Raw genomic sequence first — 24,402 nt, forward strand, 5'->3', positions numbered from 1 at the left:
CTATCTATCCACTCACATACAGACCCACACTGACCTATCTCAATTAATTCTATTAATTAACATCATACTGAAGCTTTGCCCGTATACTAAAACAAGGGGCCTGTCTAATCCCCAGTTGGCGGTTCCCTATTGGCTGAATATACGGCACCTATAATTCTACTCTTTGTATTTAGTTATTTATGGTGTTGGGGTTAATTTCTTACTGTTTCTGAGAACATCTAATCAATACTCGCTCACCTCAGTTTGGCAAACCATTTCAGATGTGTCAGGACATTTCCACGGCGTATGGTAGTTTGCAGTAGGAGATTTAATTCCCTGAAATATCACCATTTCATCTGCTAGTTCCCTCATAGATTGGCAATATTTCATATTCCTTAGTGAGCGGTGTCTGTGCTTGGCAGCTTGACAATGTCACTCATGTCAGGAAGTCGACACGGGTAAGTGTGTTCTTGAAATTTCTACTTGTCTGCAAAAAAATATCAGTTTCCCTCAACCAATAATATTTCAAGCCTGATAGATTTGTGAACTATTTAGGCAAGTGATAGCACCTTAAATATATCATTCATTTAGTACTCAAACAAGGGCAAATAAACGATCAAGCTATGCAGGCTGTAATCTGATTTTCCCATGGGGCTAGCCATATTCTTCATTTCCCAGGGTGCCACAACCATGTGACCTGTGCTCTGATAAACCTCACTCACACTTTACTGCTGCGCTGCAAGTTGGAGTGATATCCCCCCCCCTCACCCCCAGCAGCCGATCAGCAGAACAATGGGAAGGGAGCAAGATAGCAGCTCCCAGTAGGTATCAGAATAGCACTCAATAGTAAGAAATCCAAGTCCGGCTTGGGACTCCTCCAGTTACATGGGAGTAGGAGAAACAATAGGTTAGCTGAAAGCAGTTCTAATGTGTAGCGCTGGCTGAAAGCTCAGACTCAGGCACACTTTACTGCTGCGCTGCAAGTTGGAGTGATATCCCCCCCTCCCCCCTCACCCCCAGCAGCCGATCAGCAGAACAATGGGAAGGGGGCAAGATAGCAGCTCCCAGTAGGTATCAGAATAGCACTCAATAGTAATAAATCCAAGTCCGGCTTGGGACTCCTCCAGTTACATGGGAGTAGGAGAAACAATAGGTTAGCTGAAAGCAGTTCTAATGTGTAGCGCTGGCTGAAAGCTCAGACTCAGGCACACTTTACTGCTGCGCTGCAAGTTGGAGTGATATCCCCCCCCCCCTCACCCCCAGCAGCCGATCAGCAGAACAATGGGAAGGGAGCAAGATAGCAGCTCCCAGTAGGTATCAGAATAGCACTCAATAGTAAGAAATCCAAGTCCGGCTTGGGACTCCTCCAGTTACATGGGAGTAGGAGAAACAATAGGTTAGCTGAAAGCAGTTCTAATGTAATGGACCTGTGCATACTCTTATGATTCACAGAAACCAAATTACCATTTTGCACCCTACTATACACACTGACTGACTTGAATCCTACATTGGATAGCTACAGTAACTGATAAAAGCGAATAGTCTTTTATTACTTGAATGTAGATTTCTTTACATATTTTTTTTTAAAACCAACCCCCTGCAGCACATTTATGAATCACAAAGCTTTTCATCTGACGCCTGAGCTCACAGCTACGAATGACATTTGACATCTGTTTGTTTATAGCACCGTATCGTTTGCTTGTTAAAACAATTGTATTCTTAATGACATTATATTTGCAAGTCAAAGGGAAATAATGTAGTCCAACATACAGAAAATAACATGAAAATAACACCGTTCAGCCAAAACACACAGAATGAATACGTAACCAACAGACAGTTTATATTATGTTAAGTGGCCTATTAAAGAATCTCCCCAAACTGGAATATATATATCAGTAAATATTGCCCTTTTACATCCTTTCCCTTGAGCCGCCATTTAGTGATGGGCTGTGTGCTCCCTCAGAGATCAGCTGACAGGAAGTGATGCAGCTCTAACTGTAACAGGAAGTAGTGTGGGAGCAAAAGGCAGAACTCTGCCCATTCATTGGCTGATGGGGCCTAGCATGTATGTGTGCCTTGGCTTGTTTGTGTGCACTGTGACTCCTATGATCCCAGGGGGCGGGGCTTAGTACTTAAAATGGCAGTTTCCTATTTAGGATTACCCAATGGCACATACTGCTAAATAAGTATATTTATATGAAAATATATGAAAAGTAGGTAATAATATACAATAAATCCCCAAAAAGTAGTTGAAAGAGTGCGGGTATCTTTATACCTACAGATATTGTTGGTTATTAGTCATAAGACAGATCATATCAGTACACAGTTATGGGATCCGTTATCCGGAAACCCGTTATCCAGAAAGCTCCGAATTGCGGAAAGGCCATCTACAATAGACTCCATTATAAGCAAATAATTCAGAATTTTAAAAATGATTTCCCTTTCTCTGTAATAATAAAACAGTACCTGTACTTGATCCCAACTAAGATATAATTACCCCTTATTGGGGCAGAACAGCCCTATTGGGTTTATTTCATGGTTAAATGATTCCCTTTTCTCTGTAATAATAAAACAGTACCTGTACTTGATCCCAACTAAGATATAATTACCCCTTATTGGGGGCAGAACAGCCCTATTGGGTTTATTTCATGGTTAAATGATTCCCTTTTCTCTGTAATAATAAAACAGTACCTGTACTTGATCCCAACTAAGATATAATTACCCCTTATTGGGGCAGAACAGCCCTATTGGGTTTATTTCATGGTTAAATGATTCCCTTTTCTCTGTAATAATAAAACAGTACCTGTACTTGATCCCAACTAAGATATAATTACCCCTTATTGGGGGCAGAACAGCCCTATTGGGTTTATTTAATGGTTAAATGATTCCCTTTTCTCTGTAATAATAAAACAGTACCTGTACTTGATCCCAACTAAGATATAATTACCCCTTATTGGGGCAGAACAGCCCTATTTGGTTTATTTAATGGTTAAATGATTCCCTTTTCTCTGTAATAATAAAACAGTACCTGTACTTGATCCCAACTAAGATATAATTACCCCTTATTGGGGGCAGAACAGCCCTATTGGGTTTATTTAATGGTTAAATGATTCCCTTTTCTCTGTAATAATAAAACAGTACCTGTACTTGATCCCAACTAAGATATAATTACCCCTTATTGGGGCAGAACAATCCTATTGGTTTTAATTAATGTTTTATTGATATTTTAGTAGACTTAAGGTATGGAGAGCCAAATTACGGAAAGACCCCTTATCCGGAATACCCTTGGTCCCGAGCATTCTGGATAACGGGTCCTATACCTGTATATGTCATTAATATAGAGACTGCTGTCTATGGGTCCCCGATTTTACACCTCCATGTAAATACATTGCAAGTTATCTTGTATCAGGCCTTAACTTGGCCTTTAAATGAAGAACTTTGCTGTCTTTGATGCCGTATCCTACCCAACAAGAACTTTTAAGAGAATGAATAACAAACGTGTAATTAAAAAAAGAAAAACTCTCCTCAATGTATAAATATGGCATTCGAATGGATACGTCTAATTAATTGATACATCTAAAGTACGGCCATAACTTTCCCAGCTGCTGTAATTTCTGGAGTTTATGGCCCCAAGCCGCAACCAATGAAAATATAAACCAGAAAAACCTCTTCCTTTATCCAAAGAATAATTACATTAGCGTCTAAATATGATTTTTTTTTTTCTTACTACAAAAGGATAGACTCACCGGCATTTATACAGTATACTCACCATGTATATTAGGAAGGGGGGGGGTAAAAAGAAAATTCTAACGGAATGCAAAGGATTCTCAGAGATAATTGCTCTTCTCCCATAAAACTGACGGATGTTGATGATTTATCTGAACTTAAATGGGCGACGTGGAGACAAACAGTTTATGGGTTTTGGTGATGACTCTTTTATTGTTGTTAAGTTTGTTCCAATTTTAGCTGAATGAACCAAATGGTGTATGTATTGTTCTATAGATATATTATTGTATATACTCGAGTATAAGCCTAGTTTTTCAGCACCCAAAATGTGCTGAAAAAGTCGGCTTATACTCGAGTAGGGTGCCATGGGTCCCTCTAGACTAGCACCCTCTGTCCTTTGTGTGCAGATTAGGCCCCCCGCAACCAGACCCTCCAGTGCCCTGGCCTAGGCTCCCACTAGCAATACTTATTTCCCCTTACATCTCTTTCGGGACCGGGACTGCTGCCAGTGAGCGTGGGGTAGTACTCATATTGTTTTTGTTGTCCCTCTTCTCCACTTACAGAGCTAATTTACTGTTTTTCTTTGAAATAAATATTGAAAAACATATACCCCACTGATGCCTCATTTAACCCTTTCCCTGCCAAAGACGTAGGTACTACGTCGTTTTAAAAAAAGCAGTTGTATGCCACCGACGTAGTACCTACGTTTTTGGTACTAGTGTAATTCTCTCTGCACCGGCGGCAAAAGCCGCCGGTGCAGAGAGTCAGCTGTGCCCCCAACCCCCTCGGCAAGGAGCCAAGGGGGCTGGCAAGTTGGTCCAGCGATGCGATCGCATCGCTGGACCTAGCTACAAGCAGCAGACCGATCGCACGCTGTCTGCTGCTTGTACTGTCTGTGCCTCTGCTCTCTGCTCCTGCTAGCTCCGCCCACGCACTTCCTGTGCTGCGAGGACTGCAGAGGGGACTGCCTGCCTGTGATCCCTGAGACCTTCTGCTGGTAAGTGCTCTTTATTTACCTTATACACACACTTACACACATTTACAGGCATTTACACACATTTACACACACATCTACACACAATTTAGCATACTTTTTTTTTTTTTTTTTTTTGTCCGATTTTGCACACTCCAGCACACTTTAGCACACTTATATACACACTTACACACTATCAGATACATTTTAGATGTGTGCACACATGTATACACAATTTTTTGTGTATACAAATTTTTTTTTTTTTTTACCCCTTTGTCTTTAGTTTTTTTCCCTAAAAATTTTATTTTGACAGCCTGACTATTGGATCTATTATTCTAACCACTAATTACACTGTCATGTGACTTATTTTGTTGTGTCATCGATTTACACAATTTTTGTGGTTTTGTTGCATTTTTATCCCTCTAGAAGTGTTCCTAATCTGTTTTAGCGTAGCTTTGCCATGCGGTACTTTGGTGTAGAAAAATAACTTTACTTATTTTGAATTCCTCAGAATGTGTACTTTCCAAAAATATATGGGTTTCTGGGGGTCCCTGTGTAGTTTGGGGGTGTTACACATAATACGCTGTCAGGGGGCTCTGTGTGCAAAAGCTGAGCTGACAGGCGAGAAATCCTTATGCGCTATTTTCATTTTGGGGTCAGTACATACCGCAGACTTTGATATATCTATGCATATTGGGCATCAAACTGTTCAGTAGGCCTCTGGTGTTCCTATTTGGGGTGTGTTGCCTTTGTACGCAAGAAATTGTGTGAGAAAAATGCGGCAAACTGCAACATTTTTATGCGATTTTCTCAAATGTCATAAAAACCACTAACTTTAGGAAAGCTTTGCAGATTGGTAATTTGGTGTAGAAAGGACTCTTTACCCTTGTTGGATTTGTCAGAATGTGTACTTTCCAAAAATATATGGTTTTCTGGGGGTCCCTGTGTAGTTTGGGGGTCGTACTGCATATAATAGGCTGTCAGGGGGCTCTGTGTGCAAAAACTGAGCTGGCAGGCGAGAAATCCTTATGCGCTATTTTCATTTTGGGGTCAGTACATACCTCAGACTTTGGTATATCTATGCATATTGGGCATCAAACTGTTCAGTAGGCCTCTGGTGTTCCTATTTGGGGTGAGCTGCCTTTGTACGCAAGAAATTGTGCGAGATAAATGCGGCAAACTGCAACATTTTATGCGATTTTCTCAAATGTCATAAAAACCCCTAACTTTAGGAAAGTTTTGCAGATGGGTACTTTGGTGTAGAAAGGACTCTTTACCCTTGTTGGATTTGTCAGAATGTGTACTTTCCAAAAATATATGGTTTTCTGGGGGTCCCTGTGTAGTTTGGGGGTCTTACTGCATATAATAGGCTGTCAGGGGGCTCTGTGTGCAAAAACTGAGCTGACAGGCGAGAAATCCTTATGCGCTATTTTCATTTTGGGGTCAGTACATACCGCAGACTTTGATATATCTATGCATATTGGGCATCAAACTGTTCAGTAGGCCTCTAGTGTTCCTATTTGGGGTGTGTTGCCTTTGTACGCAAGAAATTGTGTGAGAAAAATGCGGCAAACTTCAACATTTTTATGCGATTTTCTCAAATGTCATAAAAACCACTAACTTTAGGAAAGCTTTGCAGGTTGGTAATTTGGTGTAGAAAGGACTCTTTACCCTTGTTGGATTTGTCAGAATGTGTACTTTCCAAAAATATATGGTTTTCTGGGGGTCCCTGTGTAGTTTGGGGGTCGTACTGCATATAATAGGCTGTCAGGGGGCTCTGTGTGCAAAAACTGAGCTGGCAGGCGAGAAATCCTTATGCGCTATTTTCATTTTGGGGTCAGTACATACCGCAGACTTTGGTATATCTATGCATATTGGGCATCAAACTGTTCAGTATGCCTCTGGTGTTCCTATTTGGGGTGTGTTGCCTTTGTACGCAAGAAATTGTGTGAGATAAATGCGGCAAACTGCAACATTTTATGCGATTTTCTCAAATGTCATAAAAACCACTAACTTTAGGAAAGTTTTGCAGATGGGTACTTTGGTGTAGAAAGGACTCTTTACCCTTGTTGGATTTGTCAGAATGTGTACTTTCCAAAAATATATGGTTTTCTGGGGGTCCCTGTGTAGTTTGGGGGTCTTACTGCATATAATAGGCTGTCAGGGGGCTCTGTGTGCAAAAACTGAGCTGGCAGGCGAGAAATCCTTATGCGCTATTTTAATTTTGGGGTCAGTACATACCGCAGACTTTGGTATATCTATGCATATTGGGCATCAAACTGTTCAGTAGACCTTAGGTGTTCCTATTTGGGGTGATTTGCCATTGTATGTAAGAAATTGTGTGAGATAAATGTGGCAAACTGCAATATTTTTATGTGATTTTCTGAAATGTCATAAAAACCACTAGCTTTAGGAAAGCTTTGCAGATTGGTACTTTGGTGTAGAAAGGACTCTTTTCCCTTGTTGAATTTGTCAGAATGTGTACTTTCCAAAAATATAGGGTTTTTAGGGGTCACCCTACATTTCTGCAGCTTCCACCCCTCATAAAACTGCCATGTGTTTATGAATTAGGTAAAGATAAGCCATGAAATTAGTGTACACAAGGTATATTTGGGGGTCTCTAAGTGCCATGTGCTTTGATAAACCTATGTACAGTGGGCATCAAACTGTTCAGTAGACCTCTGGGGTTCATATTTAGGGTGTTTTATTTTGGTACCTAATGACCTGTAGAAAATAAGATGCTGTATAGTGGACGTTTTGAGGTGATTTTTGGAAATGCCATAAAAATCATCAAACTTAGGAAAGCTTTATGGCTTGGTACTTTGGAGTAGAAAGACATGGGTACCCATTTTAGATTCGGGGGGATGTGTACTTTCCAAAAATATATGACTTTCTGGGGTGAATGTACTTTTTACTAGCATTATCCCACATATAATGATGTAAATGTATTGATTTTGCAGAAGCTGAAATGACAGAAATGATAGATCATATGGGGGTATGTTCTCATTGGGGCCCCTACATGCCACATACTTAGGTAAACCTATACATATTGGGCCTCAAACTCTTCAGTGGGCCCCTGGCTTTCATATTTAGGGTGTTTTATCTTGGTACCTAATTCTATGTGGGAAATAAGGTGCTGGAAACTGGAAGCTTTGAGTGGATTTTTGGAAATGTTATCAAAATTGCCAACTTTAGGAAAGCTTTGCGGCTTGGTACTTTGGAGTAGAAAGACATGGGTACCCATTTTAGATTTGGGGGAATGTGTACTTTCCAAAAATATATGGCTTTCTGGGGTGAATGTACTTTTTACTAGCTTTATCCCACATATAATGATGTAAATGTTGATTTTGCAGAAGCTGAAATGACAGAAATTACAGTACATATGGGTATATGTTCACATTGGGGCCCCTACATGCCACATACTTAGGTAAACCTATACATATTGGGCATCAAACTGTTCAGTAGACCTCTGGGGTTCATATTTAGGGTGTTTTGTCTTGGTACCTAATGACCTGTAGAAAATAAGATGCTGCATAGTGGAAGTTTTGAGGTGATTTTTTGAAATGCCATAAAAATCGTCAAACTTAGGAAAGCTTTATGGCTTGGTACTGTGGAATAGAAAGACATGGGTACCCATTTTAGATTCGGGGGAATGCGTACTTTCCAAAAATATATGACTTTCTGGGGTGAATGTAATTTTTACTAGCTTTATCCCACATGTAATGATGTAAATGTTGATTTTGCAGAAGCTGAAATGACAGAAATTACAGTACATATTGGTATATGTTCACATTGGGGCCCCTACATGCCACATACTTAGGTAAACCTATACATATTGGGCATCAAACTGTTCAGTAGGCCTCTGGGGTTCATATTTAGGGTGTTTTGTCTTTGTACCTAATAACCTGTAGAAAATAAGATGCTGCATAGTGGAAGTTTTGAGGTGATTTTTGGAAATGCCATAAAAATCATCAAACTTAGGAAAGCTTTATGGCTTGGTACTGTGGAGTAGAAAGACATGGGTACCCGTTTTAGATTCGGGGGAATGTGTACTTTCCAAAAATATATGGCTTTCTGGGGTGAATGTACTTTTTACTAGCTTTATCCCGCATGTAATGATGTAAATGTTGATTTTGCAGAAGCTGAAATGACAGAAATGACAGTACATATGGGTATATGTTCACATTGGGGCCCCTACATGCCACATACTTAGGTAAACCTATACATATTGGGCATCAAACTGTTCAGTAGACCACTGGGGTTCATATTTAGGGTGTTTTATCTTGGTATCTAATGACCTGTAGAAAATAAGATGCTGTATAGTGGAAGTTTTGAGGTGATTTTTGGAAATGCCATAAAAATCGTCAAACTTAGGAAAGCTTTATGGCTTGGTACTTTGAAGTAGAAAGACATGGGTACCCATTTTAGATTCGGGGGAATGTGTACTTTCCAAAAATATATGATTTTCTGGGGTGAATGTACTTTTTACTAGCTTTATCCCACATATAATGATGTAAATGTGTTGATTTTGCAGAAGCTGAAATGACAGAAATGATAGATCATATGGGGGTATGTTCTCATTGGGTCCCCTACATGCCACATACTTAGGTAAACCTATACATATTGGGCCTCAAACTGTTCAGTGGGCCCCTGGCGTTCATATTTAGGGTGTTTTATCTTGGTACCTAATGCTATGTGGGAGATAAGATGCTGAAAACTGGAAGCTTTGAGTGGATTTTTGGAAATGTTATCAAAATTGCCAACTTTAGGAAAGCTTTATGGCTTGGTACTGTGGAGTAGAAAGACATGGGTACCCATTTTAGATTCGGGGGAATGTGTACTTTCCAAAAATATATGACTTTCTGGGGTGAATGTACTCTTTACTAGGTTTATCCCACATCTAATGATGTAAATGTTGATTTTGCAGAAGCTGAAATGACAGAAATGACAGTACATATGGGTGTATGTTCACATTGAGGCCTCTACATGCCACATACTTAGCCAAACCTATACATATTGGGCATCAAACTGTTCAGTGGACCCCTGGTGTTCATATTTAGGGTGTTTTATTTGGTTACTTTATGACCTTTAGGAGTTAAGATACTATAGACTGGAAGCTTTGAAGCGATTTTAAAAAAAATTCACAAATTTTGATAAAAACCAATAACTTTAGGAAAGCATTGCGACTTGATAGTTTGGAGTAGACAGACAGTTGTGCCTATTCTGGATTCCCCAGAATCTCTTCTTTCTAAAAATGTAAAATTTTCTGGGATAAACTTTCTGTTAGTGGAAATTTTGGCCTTGAAATCTAAAGTATGCAGCTTTCTGGAGCAGTGCTTTGGAAATTTGGTAGTGTACTGCTGGGAGTTTTTGAGAAATCTACATAAAACTATATATATTTGGTATTGGCACGTTCAGGAGACATGGGACTTTCCAAATCAGTTGTAATTCCATGCATAAACTAATTTTTGTTTCTGGTGCATGTGTTTATATTATGGAAAATATGATTTTTTTTCATTTTTTAGACATTTAGAAGCCTATATCTTGTTACAGAATTGGAATTACACAAAAATTCTACCATATTTTAAAAGCTTAGGTTGTCCTGAAAAAAACAATATATAGTTTTCCTGGGTAAACTAAAAGTCCCCCCAAGGAAAGGCCCCTAAAGTGAAACAGTGCAAAATGTTCAAAAACTGTCTGGCAGTAGAAGTTCCGCTTTGTCCAAAACGGCTGGCAGTGAAAGGGTTAATGTCATTTTATTGGTATTTATTTTGATTATTTTACCTTAGCAGTAGCGGCTGCATTTCCCACCCTAGGCTTATACTCGAGTCAATAAGTTTTCCAGTTTTCTTAGGTAAAATTAGGTACCTCGGCTTATACTCGAGTATATACGGTATTAGTAATGCCCGGGGGGGGGGGGGGGTAAACTGATTCCTTATGAGATGTATTTAAAGATGACAATGTACAAACTAGGACTTTAAAGCTCTATGTATTTGAGTTAGTTTGCATGATGAATATTATTGGGGTACCTTGAAGCGGCCATAAAATGCCATATTCCATTTTGTACAATGTGCACTGAGGCACCATGGGAATTTTTTAGGATTGTCCGGGTTGGGTTTGATCAGCAGATCCATGCAGATCTGTATCCCGAACCTTCAGTACAATGAACACAAAATTTACTAATTATAAATTAATGTGTTAAAAGTAGGGATGCACCCAATCCTGGATTCGGTTCGGGATTCGATTTCGGCTGAATCCACGGTCCCGGCTGAACTGTATCCAAATCCAAATTAGCATTAATTAGCATATGTTAATGAGCATTTGGAAGGGTTAAATTGGTATGGGGGAAAAAATTTCGCTGTGCTCTTATCAGTTTGGGATTCGGCATAATCCGTCAGGGTGAGTTCGGGGGTTCAGCCCAACCCAAAAAAGTGGGTTCGGTGCATCCCTAGTTATAAGGGGTGGGTTCACCTTCAGTTTAACTTTTAGTATGTTATACAATGGCCTATTCTTAGCATGTTTTTAATTGGTTTCCGTTTTTTATAGTTTTTGAATTATTTGCCGCCCTCTTCTAACTCTTTCCGATTTTCAAATGGGGGTCACTGACCCCGGCAGCCAAACCCTATTGCTCTGTGAGGCTCCAGTTTTATTGTTATTGTTACTTTTTACAAATTTTTTCGCCCACCATGTATTCACAGCAAATTTCCACATTTCGCCATTGGCGAACAGTTTTGTGAATGTTTTCTGCTGTGGAAATTCGTTGCACACAAAAGAAACGCAGTCACGTGAAAAAGTAGGGCAGTTGCAGAAAATAAAAGACAAAAAAATTTGCGCAACAAACGTGTTTTGCTTTTTTTTGTAGTTTCTGGAAACAGGACAGATTCGATTTCCTAATTGGCCTCACCTATTAGTACTAGTGATGAGCGAATTTTTTCGGCAGGCATGGATCTGCAGTGAACTTCCGAAATTCCATGAAAATTCACGGCAGAAAAATGAGTTGCGCGTCAAAAAAGTCATGGTTGTGTCAAATTGGGTGTGGTTGTGGCAAAATAGGCCTGGTCGCGGCAATTTTGGCACAATCAGGGCAAAAAAAAGACACGGACGACAAAAAAAAAAAAAAAGACGCGTGACAAATGTGTTTCGCGGATTTTTTGCCCTTTCGCAAATTTTCTTGTAGTTTCCCGAATTTTACGGTGAAGCTAAAAGAGACAGATTCGCTCATCACTACAGTAATTAGTACTTTCAGACACGCTTGGGGGCTGATTTACTTACCCACGAACGGGTCGAATGGAGTCCGATTGCGTTTTTTTCGTAATGATCGGTATTTTGCGATTTTTTCGTATGTTTTGCGATTTTTTCGGATTCTTTACGAATTTTTCGTTACCAATACGATTTTTGCGTAAAAACGCGAGTTTTCGTATCCATTACGAAAGTTGCGTAAAAAGTTGCACATTTTTCGTAGCGTTAAAACTTACGCGAAAAGTTGCGCATTTTTCGCGTAAGTTTTAACGCTACGAAAAATGCGCAACTTTTCGCGTAAGTCGCAAAATGTTCGTATTCAAGTCGGAACTTTTCCAATTCGGGTCTATTTACTAATAGGGATGAGCACATTTATTTGCCCGGTACAATTTTTTAAAAAAAATTTCCTACTGTAAAAAACAATGTGGGAAAAAAAAACACGGTACAAACACCAGCGACATTATTATAGCATTATTTTAGCATTATTTTAGCATTATTATAGCACTAGAACTTTCCTATTTGTTTTGTTTCATGGGGAAAAAATGTGTTTTTTCTGGGAAAACCGCCAGTGGCATTATTAGATTTCCCTGTGTGTTTGTTTTGGAACAAAAAGTGTGGATTTTCTTCTTTTCTTTTGAAAAAAAAAAAAAAAAAAACGCCTGCTATTTCCAATGCATCTGGTGAAATTTCATAATTTTGAATTTTTATTTTTGCAGTTTTGTTAATTTTCATTGAAGCCAAACAGGACGGTTGCCCTCATTGCTACTTACTAGCCCTTCCTAGTAGCCATGACGGAACAAACATTTGCCTTTAGTGTTACATCAACCTTATAGTGGAAGATATCTAATGACTCCAGGCCCTTTAGACTGATTCGGCAGCTTATCTGCCCGTGTATGGGCACCACTGCCCGGCCTCCCCGACCAACATCTGACCTGAAATCGGGCAGATCTCAATCAGGCAGGTTTGATTTTTCCGTTGGATCAGGGACCACATTGGCTCTTTGATGAGGTCCCAAATTGACGGTACCTATGCCCACCATTTTGTTTTGATTGTTTGGCCCTAGGGTGACACAGTACTAGTGATCCACCAAATCCGGATTCGGTTCGGGATTCGGGCCGGACCCAGGCTTTTTTTGAAGGATTCGGTTTCGTCCAAATCGAATCCGAATCCTAATAAGAATAAATTAGCATATGCTAATTAGAATTTGGAAAAATTCTGGTTAAATGGGTTAAAATTCGGGTTAAATGGTCAGGGGGAAAAAAAATTGCTGTGCCAATTTTGAACCCCTTCCGATTCGGCAGAATCCGTCAGGGTGGGTTTGGGGGTTCGGCCCAACCCAAAAAAGTGGGTTCGGTGCATCCCTACACGGTACAATGGGTTTAGGTTGATTAAACCCATTTGGATAATTATTAATTACACCATCTACTGAAGAATCCCCTTCCAACCATAGCCAATGATTGACATCACCCATTGACTAATAGGAGAGAACAATGCACTGAAGCAGTTGTTTTCTCCTCCAATCACCTAACAGTAACATTTCAAGAGGTAAAAGTAGAAGTACTGTCCTTCGAAATGCCCCCAAGTACTGTCTGCCCCAATCCCTACACAGTACAATGGGTTTAGGTTGATCAAACCCATTTGGATAATTATTAATTACACCATCTACTGAAGAATCCCCTTCCAACCAAAACCAATGATTGTCATCACCCATTGACGAATAGGAGAGAACAATGCTCTGAAGCAGGTCACGTGTTTTCTCCTCCAATCACCTTACAGTAACATTTCAAGACAAGAGGTAAAAATAGAAGTACTGTCCGTTGAAATGCCCCCAGTAGTGATGGGCGAAGGTTTTGCCAGGCATGGATTCACAATGAATTTCTGCGTTTCGCCATTGGTGAATTTTTTTGCGAATCGGATGAAAAAATTTGTGGCAGAAAAATTTGCCGTGCATCCAAAACTGTCACCTACGTAACAAAAAATTATCACCCGTGTCAAAAGAATTGCCCCCAGTACAGTCTGCCCCAAACCCCGTTATGGCTACAAGCGGCCATACTTATTTCACGTCATGTCTAGGAAAGAGCGCATCTGTCCCAGCGAAATATTCGCAAAACACATTGATGTAAATAGGCAACAATTTTTACATGCAACGGGGTTGACATTTTTGCCGCACAACCTTCTTGTTCTCTCCAAATGCATCAAAGCCAATGGGCATTTTTTTTATTGTGCCAACTTTTTTGTCTCTGTAACATTTTTGTCTTGACAACTTTGGCAATTCCATGCCTGGTGAATACATTCGCTCATCGCTAGTCACGCCCGTTGTAGCGTTTGACGCTACGGCGACTCTAAAGAGACTCCAGGCAACGCTCATTGTTCCCTTCAAACGAATGCATTAGCCATTGCTGACATCAGTACTTTCATCACCAGTAGCCGCAGATGCTAAATGGCTGAGAATACATTATGGAATCAGCCATTATGTGTTTTCTCTTTTTTTTCCCCCCCCAACAAATTCCAGTGACTGAACGGAGAATAATTTTTAAGTGAATGCAACACACACCATTACCCTGACAGCTCAGTATCAGTCTCACACTTGAAAATGTTCTTCTTTCCATCACATACAATGGAACAATTTGACAGCAATTTCACCTCATTGTGTAAGGTTTAATTTATGGCCTACTGCCTGATGTCTGCTATATATTCTGTCTAATTCCTCTGCTGGCTGAGTGCTGGGAGTGCGGCCCTAAAGGAGCTCCCCGCGGCCTTGAGAGCTGACAGTTCCCTCGCACAAAGGAAATAACAACGAGTAGCGTGACGCAAGTTCTACCTCTCGACTTGTTAAAGAAAGGGATCTCCCATATCTTCTTCTTACAACTATTTTTGGAAATTACGGAAAAATCTACCCCCTTCTTTGCCCAAATCCCCAACATAAAAGATACACAGTGATGAGTGAATCTGACCCGTTTCGATTCGTCTAAAAATTCGCGAAACGACAGCAAAATTTGGCAAACGGCGGATGAGTTCACGAAACGAGTTTGTCGAGTTTTATCACCCACGGCTTTTTTTGTCACCCGCACCCATTTTGACATGACCGGAGATTTTTTTGTGACTAGCAACAAATTTTTCGGTGGCGAATTTTCTCGGAAGTTTCGCAAAACGATTCGCCGATGGCGAAATCAGGGAATTCGCTGCGAATCTATGACTCACGAAAAAATTCGCTCATCACTTCCACATCATTAGGGACGCATCCAGTCCAGGATTTGGTTCAGGATTCAGCCTTTCGCCAAACCGAATTTGATTTTTTGTCACATAAGCACGGAAGTTGACCATTTTTTACCACGCAGGTTCTCTATAACCCTTCCTTATTAGTGATGAGTGAAATTTCTTTTGCACGTGTCAAAAAATTCACTCAAAACTTTTAAATAATGCCAGACTTCGAAAACATCTGTTGCGACTGCGACCAAATTGTGCCGATGCCCAGTTGCAACAGAATGAATGGCTCTTTGCAGCATAAATGAGCCCTTATGACTGATCCTTGACTATCAAGTCATGATTTGTAAGATGAAGGACCTTGGTGAGATATTCTCTTCCTCGAGCAAACAAAATGCACAAATATTTTTTTTTTTTTAAAAATCCCAAATGTAAAAAAAAAAAATTAAAAAAAAAATGAATTTTAGTAAATTTTAGTAAATCAACCTCCCTTTATAAGATAATTAGAAGGAGACATATTGGATAAATGGGGAAAACCCCTAACCCTGTAGGCAATTATGAATAATATACGGTGCTGGTTTCACTTTGGGCTAAACATTAACCCTATTTGTAACAATGGCCCCTTTATTGGAGCTCCCTATAGATCCTCTCAGGTCCCTGTCTGGGTTTCAAATGAGGGGTGGGTGTGTCCTAATGATCCCTGCCATAAGTACAGTAGGAAGGGGAGTAGCCAATCACAGCCCTGCAGTCACATAAGCACAGACAGGCTGCAGCTCCCTATCAGCTCAGCCTAGCTGGTTCCTATCCTACAGTGCCGCTGGCACAGCCTGGGAAAGGAGGCAGCAGGAAGTGGAACAGATGGGCGGGGCCAGTGGAGTTTTTGGAGAAACGTTCAATAAATCAGAAACACTACTTTTTAAAGCCCATTCCTTATTTAGACGAGTACAATTCATTGGCACAATATTCTTTATCACACAATATGTCCCTCGTTCTCGTTCGTTGCAGTCGGACAGATGGCACAAACAAACATCTCAGATATTGGTAGGCATACATATGGGCCAGTACGAGGGGGAAGACGTGCCTATAGACCCGGGGTTCCTGTGACAATAAATTGTATAAAAGGCTCTTCCTGCCCAGCCTGATTGGGGCACAGCCAGCAGCCGACGGCACAACGCGGCATCAGCAGCCTCACAATTATCTCTTATACAGTATTCTCCGGGGCATTTCAGGGGGAACTGCAATAAAAATCACAATTTCTGTGTAAAATGGAGTTTTTTGGGAATGTTTAGCGCCGTTAGCAATGTAATCCTGTTCACTAAACATTTATTAAATTGAGAATGTTTAACGCACGCTTGGAGATGGCGGAAATTGTGACCGTGACTTTTTCGTTAAAGGGGACCTGCCACCCTAAGAAATAATTCCAAATTCTTTTCTATTGTGTTTGTCAAGAAAAATAAACTTTACTTACACTGTATAAATGATATAAATCTTGTTTCTTTTAGCCTGGGAATTTACAATCACAGCCAGCAGGCAGCCGCCATTTTGTGGACACTGTTAGGCAGGCAAGCTTTGTATCACCCCAAAATCTTGTTTATTTAATAGAATGGGGGAGCAGATGCCCAGGCACTGGCTGCACAATTAGATGGTGAGGAGGGAGGGGGAATAAGAAGAGGGCAGCGACATCTAGGAAATGGTCAATGGAGGCGGGGCAATATGATTGACAGCTGGGATTTTCAAATGCCTTTATAATGGGTAGGGATGTGTTATTAAAAAAGGAATTTGGGTTTCATGTTTAATTTGAAAAGGACTTTTATTATACAGCTATTTATGTCTGGGTGACAGGTCCCCTTTAAGAAGAAAGGAAGCACCAAATCCAGGATTTGGACCATTCGACCATTTCCAGCAGGATTCGGATTCAGCGGAATCCCTGCCTCTGACTGAACCAAATCCTTAAATATCCTGTTTTTTTGTCACAAAAACCCTTGTTTTTAACCCTTCTTTGTCCTTATTTGCACATGCAAATGAGGAATTGGTTCAGGATTCAGTCAAATCTTTCCCATGGGGTTCGGGGTTCGGCTGGATCCTAAAATTGCGGATTAATAAGTTTTAGTTTCCCCTCTGCGGCAAATTAGAGATGGGGGTTTTTCGCCTTCCTCTGGATCAGTAGCAGTTAGGGAGGTTATATATAGGCATAATGGGTGAACTTGATGGACATGTGTCTTTTTTCAACCTAACTTACTATGTTACTATGTGTTACATTCACTGTGCAAACCTTGTGTCGCAAGAAATCGAAGGGTTCACAAATGTATTTTTTTGTTGAACCAATGCCCAGGGTCGGACTGGGGGGTGAAGGGCCCCCCGGGGCTCCTGCCCCAGGGGCCCTGCAGGTGCCCGCGCCGGCCCCCCTCCGCATGGGCCCCCCTACCCGACGTCCTCCCCTGAGCGCGTAAATTTAACGCGTCGGGGGAGGAGCGGTCGGGCAGGGGGAGCGCCAGCAAGGGTCCCACTAGAACCGGGGCCCACCGGGATTTTTCCTGGCGGCCCAGTCCAACCCTGCCAATGCCCCATCATGACTAGTGATGAGCGAATCTGTTCCGAAACGGCAAAAATGTCGTGCGGCAAAAAAAATTGTCACCGCAACTATCATTTTGTCGCCCCCGGCTATTATTTTGTCGCCCGCGGCTATTATTTCGTCGCCCGCGGCTATTATTTTGTCGCACGGCTATTCTTTTGACACCCGCGACTATTCTTTTTTTACGCCGGCGACAATTTTTGGATGTGCGGCGAATTTTTCCGCGGCAAATTTTTTCATCCCTTTCGCGAAACAATCCACCAATGGCGAACCGCGGAAATTCGCAGCAAATCCATGCCTGGCGAAACATTTCGCCCATCACTAATCGTGACTGTTTTTTTCCCCGATAGTAACAAGTTACATTCCCCCATTTGACTGTAGGGCAGTATATCAGTTAAGGTTTTACAACGTTGCCCTTGAAAAATGGAGGCGCTGAGGCCTTACAGCTGCCAAGCAGCCATCTCTGAAAGCCCATCCATTTTTGTCTCCGGCCTCGGCGAGAAACCCAAACAAAAGAGTAACTCGTAGCATTTGTCATTTCGCTTATTGAGAAATACTCCTCGGAATATAGGCCGTGCCGAGCCAACATCCCCGCCAATACAGATTGCATTAAGAAAACCCTAGAGAAGTCAATATATCAAGGCTGAGACGCTGAAGGAGGATCATGCGCTATTTCAGAATAAATCAGCTTATCCTTTATTGAAATAAAACGACTTGCTTTGTGGATAGAAGTGGACTTTCAGTTCTTCGAGTGATCTTAAACCTAAAGGCTCTTGGTGTTTCTGAGCAGCTGACTGGGGATTTCGCCCAACGATTGGCTGGTAATGCGGAATTAAGTCTTAAAGTGACAGCGTAGCCTATTTAGAAATAGGAATTCACCCTTAAGACTAATGTAGAGTGACAGTTTCTCTGCCTATTTGTATTTACAGACATAGGCAGGGGCTGCCATATTGTTTCCCCTTTCACAGAGGAGCGGTTATTTGTTATATTAAATCTTTGATGGCCATATTGATCCATGGATTGGTCCGATTGCCATCTTGGAGTCAGGAAGGATTTTTTTCCTCTCTGGGGCAAATTAGAGAGGGATCAGATGGGGTTTTCGCCTTCCTCTGGATCAGTAGCAGTTAGGCAGGTTATATATAGGCATTATGGTTGAACCTGATGGACATACGTCTTTTTTCAACCTAACTTGTTACTATATTATGATAATGTAATACAAATACATGTAGTCACCTTTGGCAACTGGTGGTCACATCCAGCCTTCAGGCTATTTCATTATCTGTATCAGTTGCAACAACTGGAGGGCTTCAGGTTGGGTAGGACACATATTAAGTGCTACTGTAGCTATCTGTCTGTGGTCACCTTGACCTACCTGACCTGTTATATCAAGTAGATAGAGATCTACTGGTGGGTGTGGCCTTCCAGAGGACTTTGGTTTCTACGCTGCAGAGATATTAAAGCTGAATTGCTACAATATTAGGTGTCTGTGGTCACCTTGACCTACCTGACCTGTCATAGAGATCTACTGGTGGGTGTGGCCTTCCAGATGACTTTGTTTCCTACACTGCAGAGATATTAAAGCTGAATTGCTACAATATTAGGTGTCTGTATTCACCTTGACCTACCAGACCTGTTATATCAAGTAGACAGAGATCTACTGGTGGGTGTGGCCTTCTAGATGACTTTGGTTCCTACACTGTAGAGAAATTAAAGCTGAATTGCTACAATATTAGGTGTCTGTAGTCACCTTGACCTACCAGACCTGTTATATCAAGTAGATAGAGATCTACTGGTGGGTGTGGCCTTCCAGAGCACTTTGGTTCCTACACTGCAGAGATATTAAAGCTGAACAGCTACAATATTAGGAGCCCATTTATATTTCTCAGGACTGGAGACCAACGCAGTTTTCCATCCCACCATTAAGGTCCGTGCATTTTCAGACTGCAGAACGTGCCCCACACTCCCCCTTGCCGTGCAACAATCTCAAAGCTCCTTTGGTGCCTTGGACGTTTTGTAGTTTTCACAACTGCCTTTTCCCATTTCTGTGTTGTAACTGGCAGATTTGGGTCAGAAAAAAAGTGTGTGTCAGCCCCGGTGCAGCCCGGAAAGGGGTGGGGTACAGGCATTGCAACTAAAACCAGATCAATAAGGAACTTTCGGCAAACATGGAACGGTCATATCTACTGGAGGAAATAACTGGAGAATGAAGGGATATTGCCAAGTGGATAAAGCCCCCAACTTACCCCCATCATTACCCAACAAATACACACAAACTTGCAAAGACTGATAAGCTGATAATGCACAATGAAGAACAGATTGATATACCGGTATATATATATATATATAAATTATATATTATATACAAGATTTCATTGGAGTAGATGTTAGAAGAGCTTAACCACCTCAAAGCTTCATTTATCCCCATAAATTATTAGACAAATTGTGTTTATCGCCCAAAAATACTTGTGCCCACGTGGAATGGAAGGTGCCACCTTAACTGATCCAACAGTCAGATTTGGCTAAAGAGAAATGGGCTACGGTAACTGTTCATTCTCTGCTATAGAGAAGATACTGAGAATGTCTGTACTAAATTAGTAGCGTTGTTCCAATCTGTCGGATTTGTATCATATAACGGTGAGGGTATGTATTGTACTTCATGCATAGGATTGCACAATGGTGCAAGAGGGAGAGATAAAACAATGAGGGAAAGGAGAGAAGGAGATGAGAGAGATAGGGAGAAAGAGATTGAGAGGGAGGAAGGGATGAGGGAAAGGGCTGGTTAAACTGCCAGTTGTTTAATCAGTAGCAGAAACACCCAATGGGCTTTCATAAAAACACTTATAAAAACCTTATACATTTAACATAAACAGTAAATCAGAAAGGGAAAGTCCAACAACTGCATTTTCTTGTCACGTCAGTTTGCAAATCTCCGACCACCCCCTGCGACGACACTGAACAGATCCGTGAAGCATTAATAACCGCTCTACATTCGGCACATCATCTCCCCGTGGAATATCCATGAATAATAATAATAATAATACAGGAATAATATTTCTAGATACAATAAACTTCAACGCATTTCAAGACCCCCAAATGAGCAGCATGTGGGAGGGAATGGGTGGAAGTAGCTACCACTCTGGTTAGACAACGTTAACATCTTGACGGTTACTAGGCTGGTGTTTTTGGTGGCACAGGTTTCATCTGGATTCCCTACTTAGAGATTCTCTCCAATAAAACCAATGGGGTTTAGGCTTATATTTACTGAGCTACTTGCATCTGTAACTGATATAAAGCTGAAAATGGGACTCTCTATTAATGGGCAATAATGAAGAACTCAAGAATCAAGGAGTCCATTCAGCCATGACAGGGGTTTCGCCTCCCACCTACTCTTGGAAAAGGTAACATCTTCATCTTGATTTGGTGCTAAAGGATGGAAGGAGGTTCTTTAGTCGTTGGGAAGATACCCAACTGGAAACCAGCACTGGTTGTGGCTCATCGGCTGTTTGTAACTACTAAACCCAAAGTGGCATAAGCTGCGTGTAGTTCCCAACAACTGGTAGTAACTTCCTTGATATATAAATACGGAAGCCCACCTACGCAACGTTCCCAGTGGCTTTTAACAGGGTCTTTGACATTTATCACATATAAATACACATTTACCCAAGCAGATCAACACAACCTGTGGCACTTCATTAGTAATTAGTAGCTTTGTGGATACCCATCATAGGCACCACCATCATCATCACTATGATCATCATCACCATGATCTCAATCCAGTAAAAACCATCATTCCCTCACTTTTCTAAAGAAGATCCATATCTGGCAGAGGCAGCAAATACCATAAATGTGTGAGTAGCGTTACTCGTTGCTGCTTCTGTCTCTCTCTGGCTTCATCCAGTCGATCAGACAGAAAATCTCTAAGCAGAGCCCCCTAAGAGAGATGAAAGTGGGGAAAGGGAATTTCTTTCTGCAGAAAATAAATAAACAAAGGAGAAGTCCATATGGGGCACCTCCGGGGGGCACCCTCTGTATCTACTGACCCCACATCAGTATCCAATGTTTTGTGCCTCCCAACATCACAGTGTCAAGACTGCATCTAAGAAGCAATGAAATTTTTCTAACCCCCCTCCCCTCCATCCTTGAAGCTTGAAGCACCACTCACCAACATGGATAAACACTGGTAACAGGTGACTGCCACCAGTAAGGGTTAACCATCAACAAACACCTTAACCTATAAGATATACAAACATCCATAGCCAAGAGAGGGGGATCACCTATATGAGGTGCAACGCAATGGGGGAGTAAAGGGGGCAACACTACCTTGCAATGAGAGGAGGCACAGGACAAATCCAAGCATCCAAATACTGTGCAGCAAGCAGGGTCTCATCTTCCCGGTGTGGAATTCCTCTTCTGGGGGCAGTTGGTTCCGTGCACCAAATGGGCTCTTCTTCCTCTTCAATCAGCAGATTGCAAGTGGGGGTCTCCTTTTCCTTTTCCTTTCACAAGAGCTTTCCCAATATCCAGGTGGAAGGGGCTCGGATGCTGCCCTGATGTGCTGGGTACCAGAAAGGATGCTCCAAGGTAAAGCTGAGTGGTTCAGGCATTCACACTGTGTCTGTATCCTCTCTCTCTGCAGCTCAGGCTGAATGTGAAGCTAGTAGGACAAGCTAAAGCTTTTTTTTTTTTTTTTTTTTCCTATGCTGATAGGTGCTCAAAGCTTGAGCAAAAAGAAAAAAAAAAAGAAAAAAAGGGATCCCACTGCTGCCACCTAGTGACGGAAAGATACACGGCCATTTATCCCCACGAGCTTCTCTCCATCATTCTTCCCGGGATAAGGTGCCGATAGGATCAGCCGGAGCTCACAATGCGGAGCTGTAATGGACGGAGTAGAATCCTCTGCTGAATGTGTCGGTGCTGGAGGGGGAGACGCAGCTGAAAAAAAAAAAGAGAGAAAAGGAAGGGAATCGGCGGCAGCGGCGGAGAATGATAATGAAGTTTGTGAGTCTGGAATGAAAATGATCCCAAGAATGGATGTGAATGGAGTCTGTTCTGTTTCTCTCCTGTCTCCAGAGCCTCCATGTGAGACGCAGTTGGGAGCCAAGAGTTCTGCAAGTCTCTCTGGGTATTCGCTGCGACCTGCGCCGATTTGCGTCGCATTATGGTCCCTTCTACGATGGGAAATAATTCTACACCGAGCTTTACTTTAGGTTTACCCCCAAAGGCAACCCCAAGTGCAAAAAAGCCCACAAAATTGCCTCCATCCAAGTGCTATTCAGGGGCGGACTGGGCCGGCGGGACCCTGGGAAAAAAACCCGATGGGCCCCACTGGGCCACACCCAATCCCAGCTGGCCTCCCTTACCCGACTGCGTCTACTTATGCGCACTCAGGGGGAGGGACAGGGTGTGTGTATGTGGGGGGCTCTGGTTTGCAACACCCGGTGGGACCGCCAGGGTCAGACTGGGCCCAAACCCGACCCTTGCCGGCGCTCCCTCTGCCCGACCGTTCCTCCCCTGATGCGTTAAATTTACGCGCGTTCAGGGGAGGACGTTGGTAGGGGGCCCCTGCAGGGGGGGTTGGGGGCGCACCTGGTGGGGGCACCTGCAGGGCCCCTGGCACTGTTCACTAAGGGTCATTTATAAACGGTGGGCAAATTTGCACCTGGGCAGTAACCCATGGCAACCAATCAGATGATGGCTTTCACTGTTCAACCTGCAGCTGGCTGAAATAAAGAACAACTGATTGGTTACTATGGGTGTTACTGCCCAGGGGCCAATTTGCTCACTGTTTATAAATGAGACCCTCTAGATGAGTTCATCTCATTGATATACAGTGGGCAAATTGGCCCCTGGGCAGTAACACCCATAGTAACCAATCAGTTGGTTGGCAGGCCCGAATTTGGGGTGACAAATGGGGAAAGCCTTGGGGCGCCCAGATAAGAAATTAGGTCCTGCTGCTTTGCACTCCAAAAACACCTGTATCTGCCCATTAATATAGCATTGCCTGCATTCCAGGGGCGCTGAATCATGAAGAGAAACAGGGGGAGGTATAAATACAGTATATATATATATATATATATGTGTGTGTGATTGTGCTTTGCTGAATAAGGTGCAAGGAAATCCTGGAATTAGCGCCGGCCTTGGGGAGCTGTTAATTTTGGGGTTCTCGTTGTGGGTCAGGGTGTCTCAGGATATCAATGTCTTCATCATGCTAAAAGTTTATTTAAAGGTGAACTACCTCTTTAATAAACTGGCTGCTGCTACATTGTTTCAAGAGTCAGAACTAGCAATAATCAGATAGACAGTGACAGACAATAGCAATGACTATAAACCCAGTGAGAATGAGGAATGAATGGATATTGGGGAGTTGTATCAGGAGTCAGAACCAGCAGTGCAGGGAAGGGAAAGGGACAGACACAGTGACAGTTACACATAACTATAAACCCAGTGAGAATGAGGAATGAATGGGTATTGGGGAGTTGTATCAGGAGTCAGAACCAGCAGTGCAGGGAAGGGAAAAGAACAGACACAGTGACAGTTACACATAACTATAAACCCAGTGAGAATGAGGGATGAATGGATATTGGGGAGTTGTATCAGGAGTCAGAACCAGCAGTGCGGGGAAGGGAAAGGGACAGACACAGTGACAGTTACACATAACTATAAACCCAGTGAGAATGAGGGATGAATGGATATTGGGGAGTTGTATCAG

General features: G+C 42.0%; 1 protein-coding gene across 1 annotated transcript in view; it reads right to left on the reverse strand.

Annotated features, from left to right (window-relative positions):
* lsamp (limbic system associated membrane protein) overlaps positions 1-22,320 on the reverse strand; it is a 1,312,976-nt gene extending 1,290,656 nt beyond the window's left edge. The window contains 1 exon segment of the mRNA NM_001102915.1: positions 22,014-22,320. Within this exon segment, the coding sequence (NP_001096385.1) occupies positions 22,014-22,080 (67 nt within the window). The 5' untranslated portion in view covers positions 22,081-22,320.
* Positions 22,321-24,402: the final 2,082 nt, after the last annotated feature.

This window comes from Xenopus tropicalis, chromosome 2 (assembly GCF_000004195.4).
Source record: "Xenopus tropicalis strain Nigerian chromosome 2, UCB_Xtro_10.0, whole genome shotgun sequence".
In the NCBI taxonomy this organism is placed as follows: domain Eukaryota; kingdom Metazoa; phylum Chordata; class Amphibia; order Anura; family Pipidae; genus Xenopus; species Xenopus tropicalis.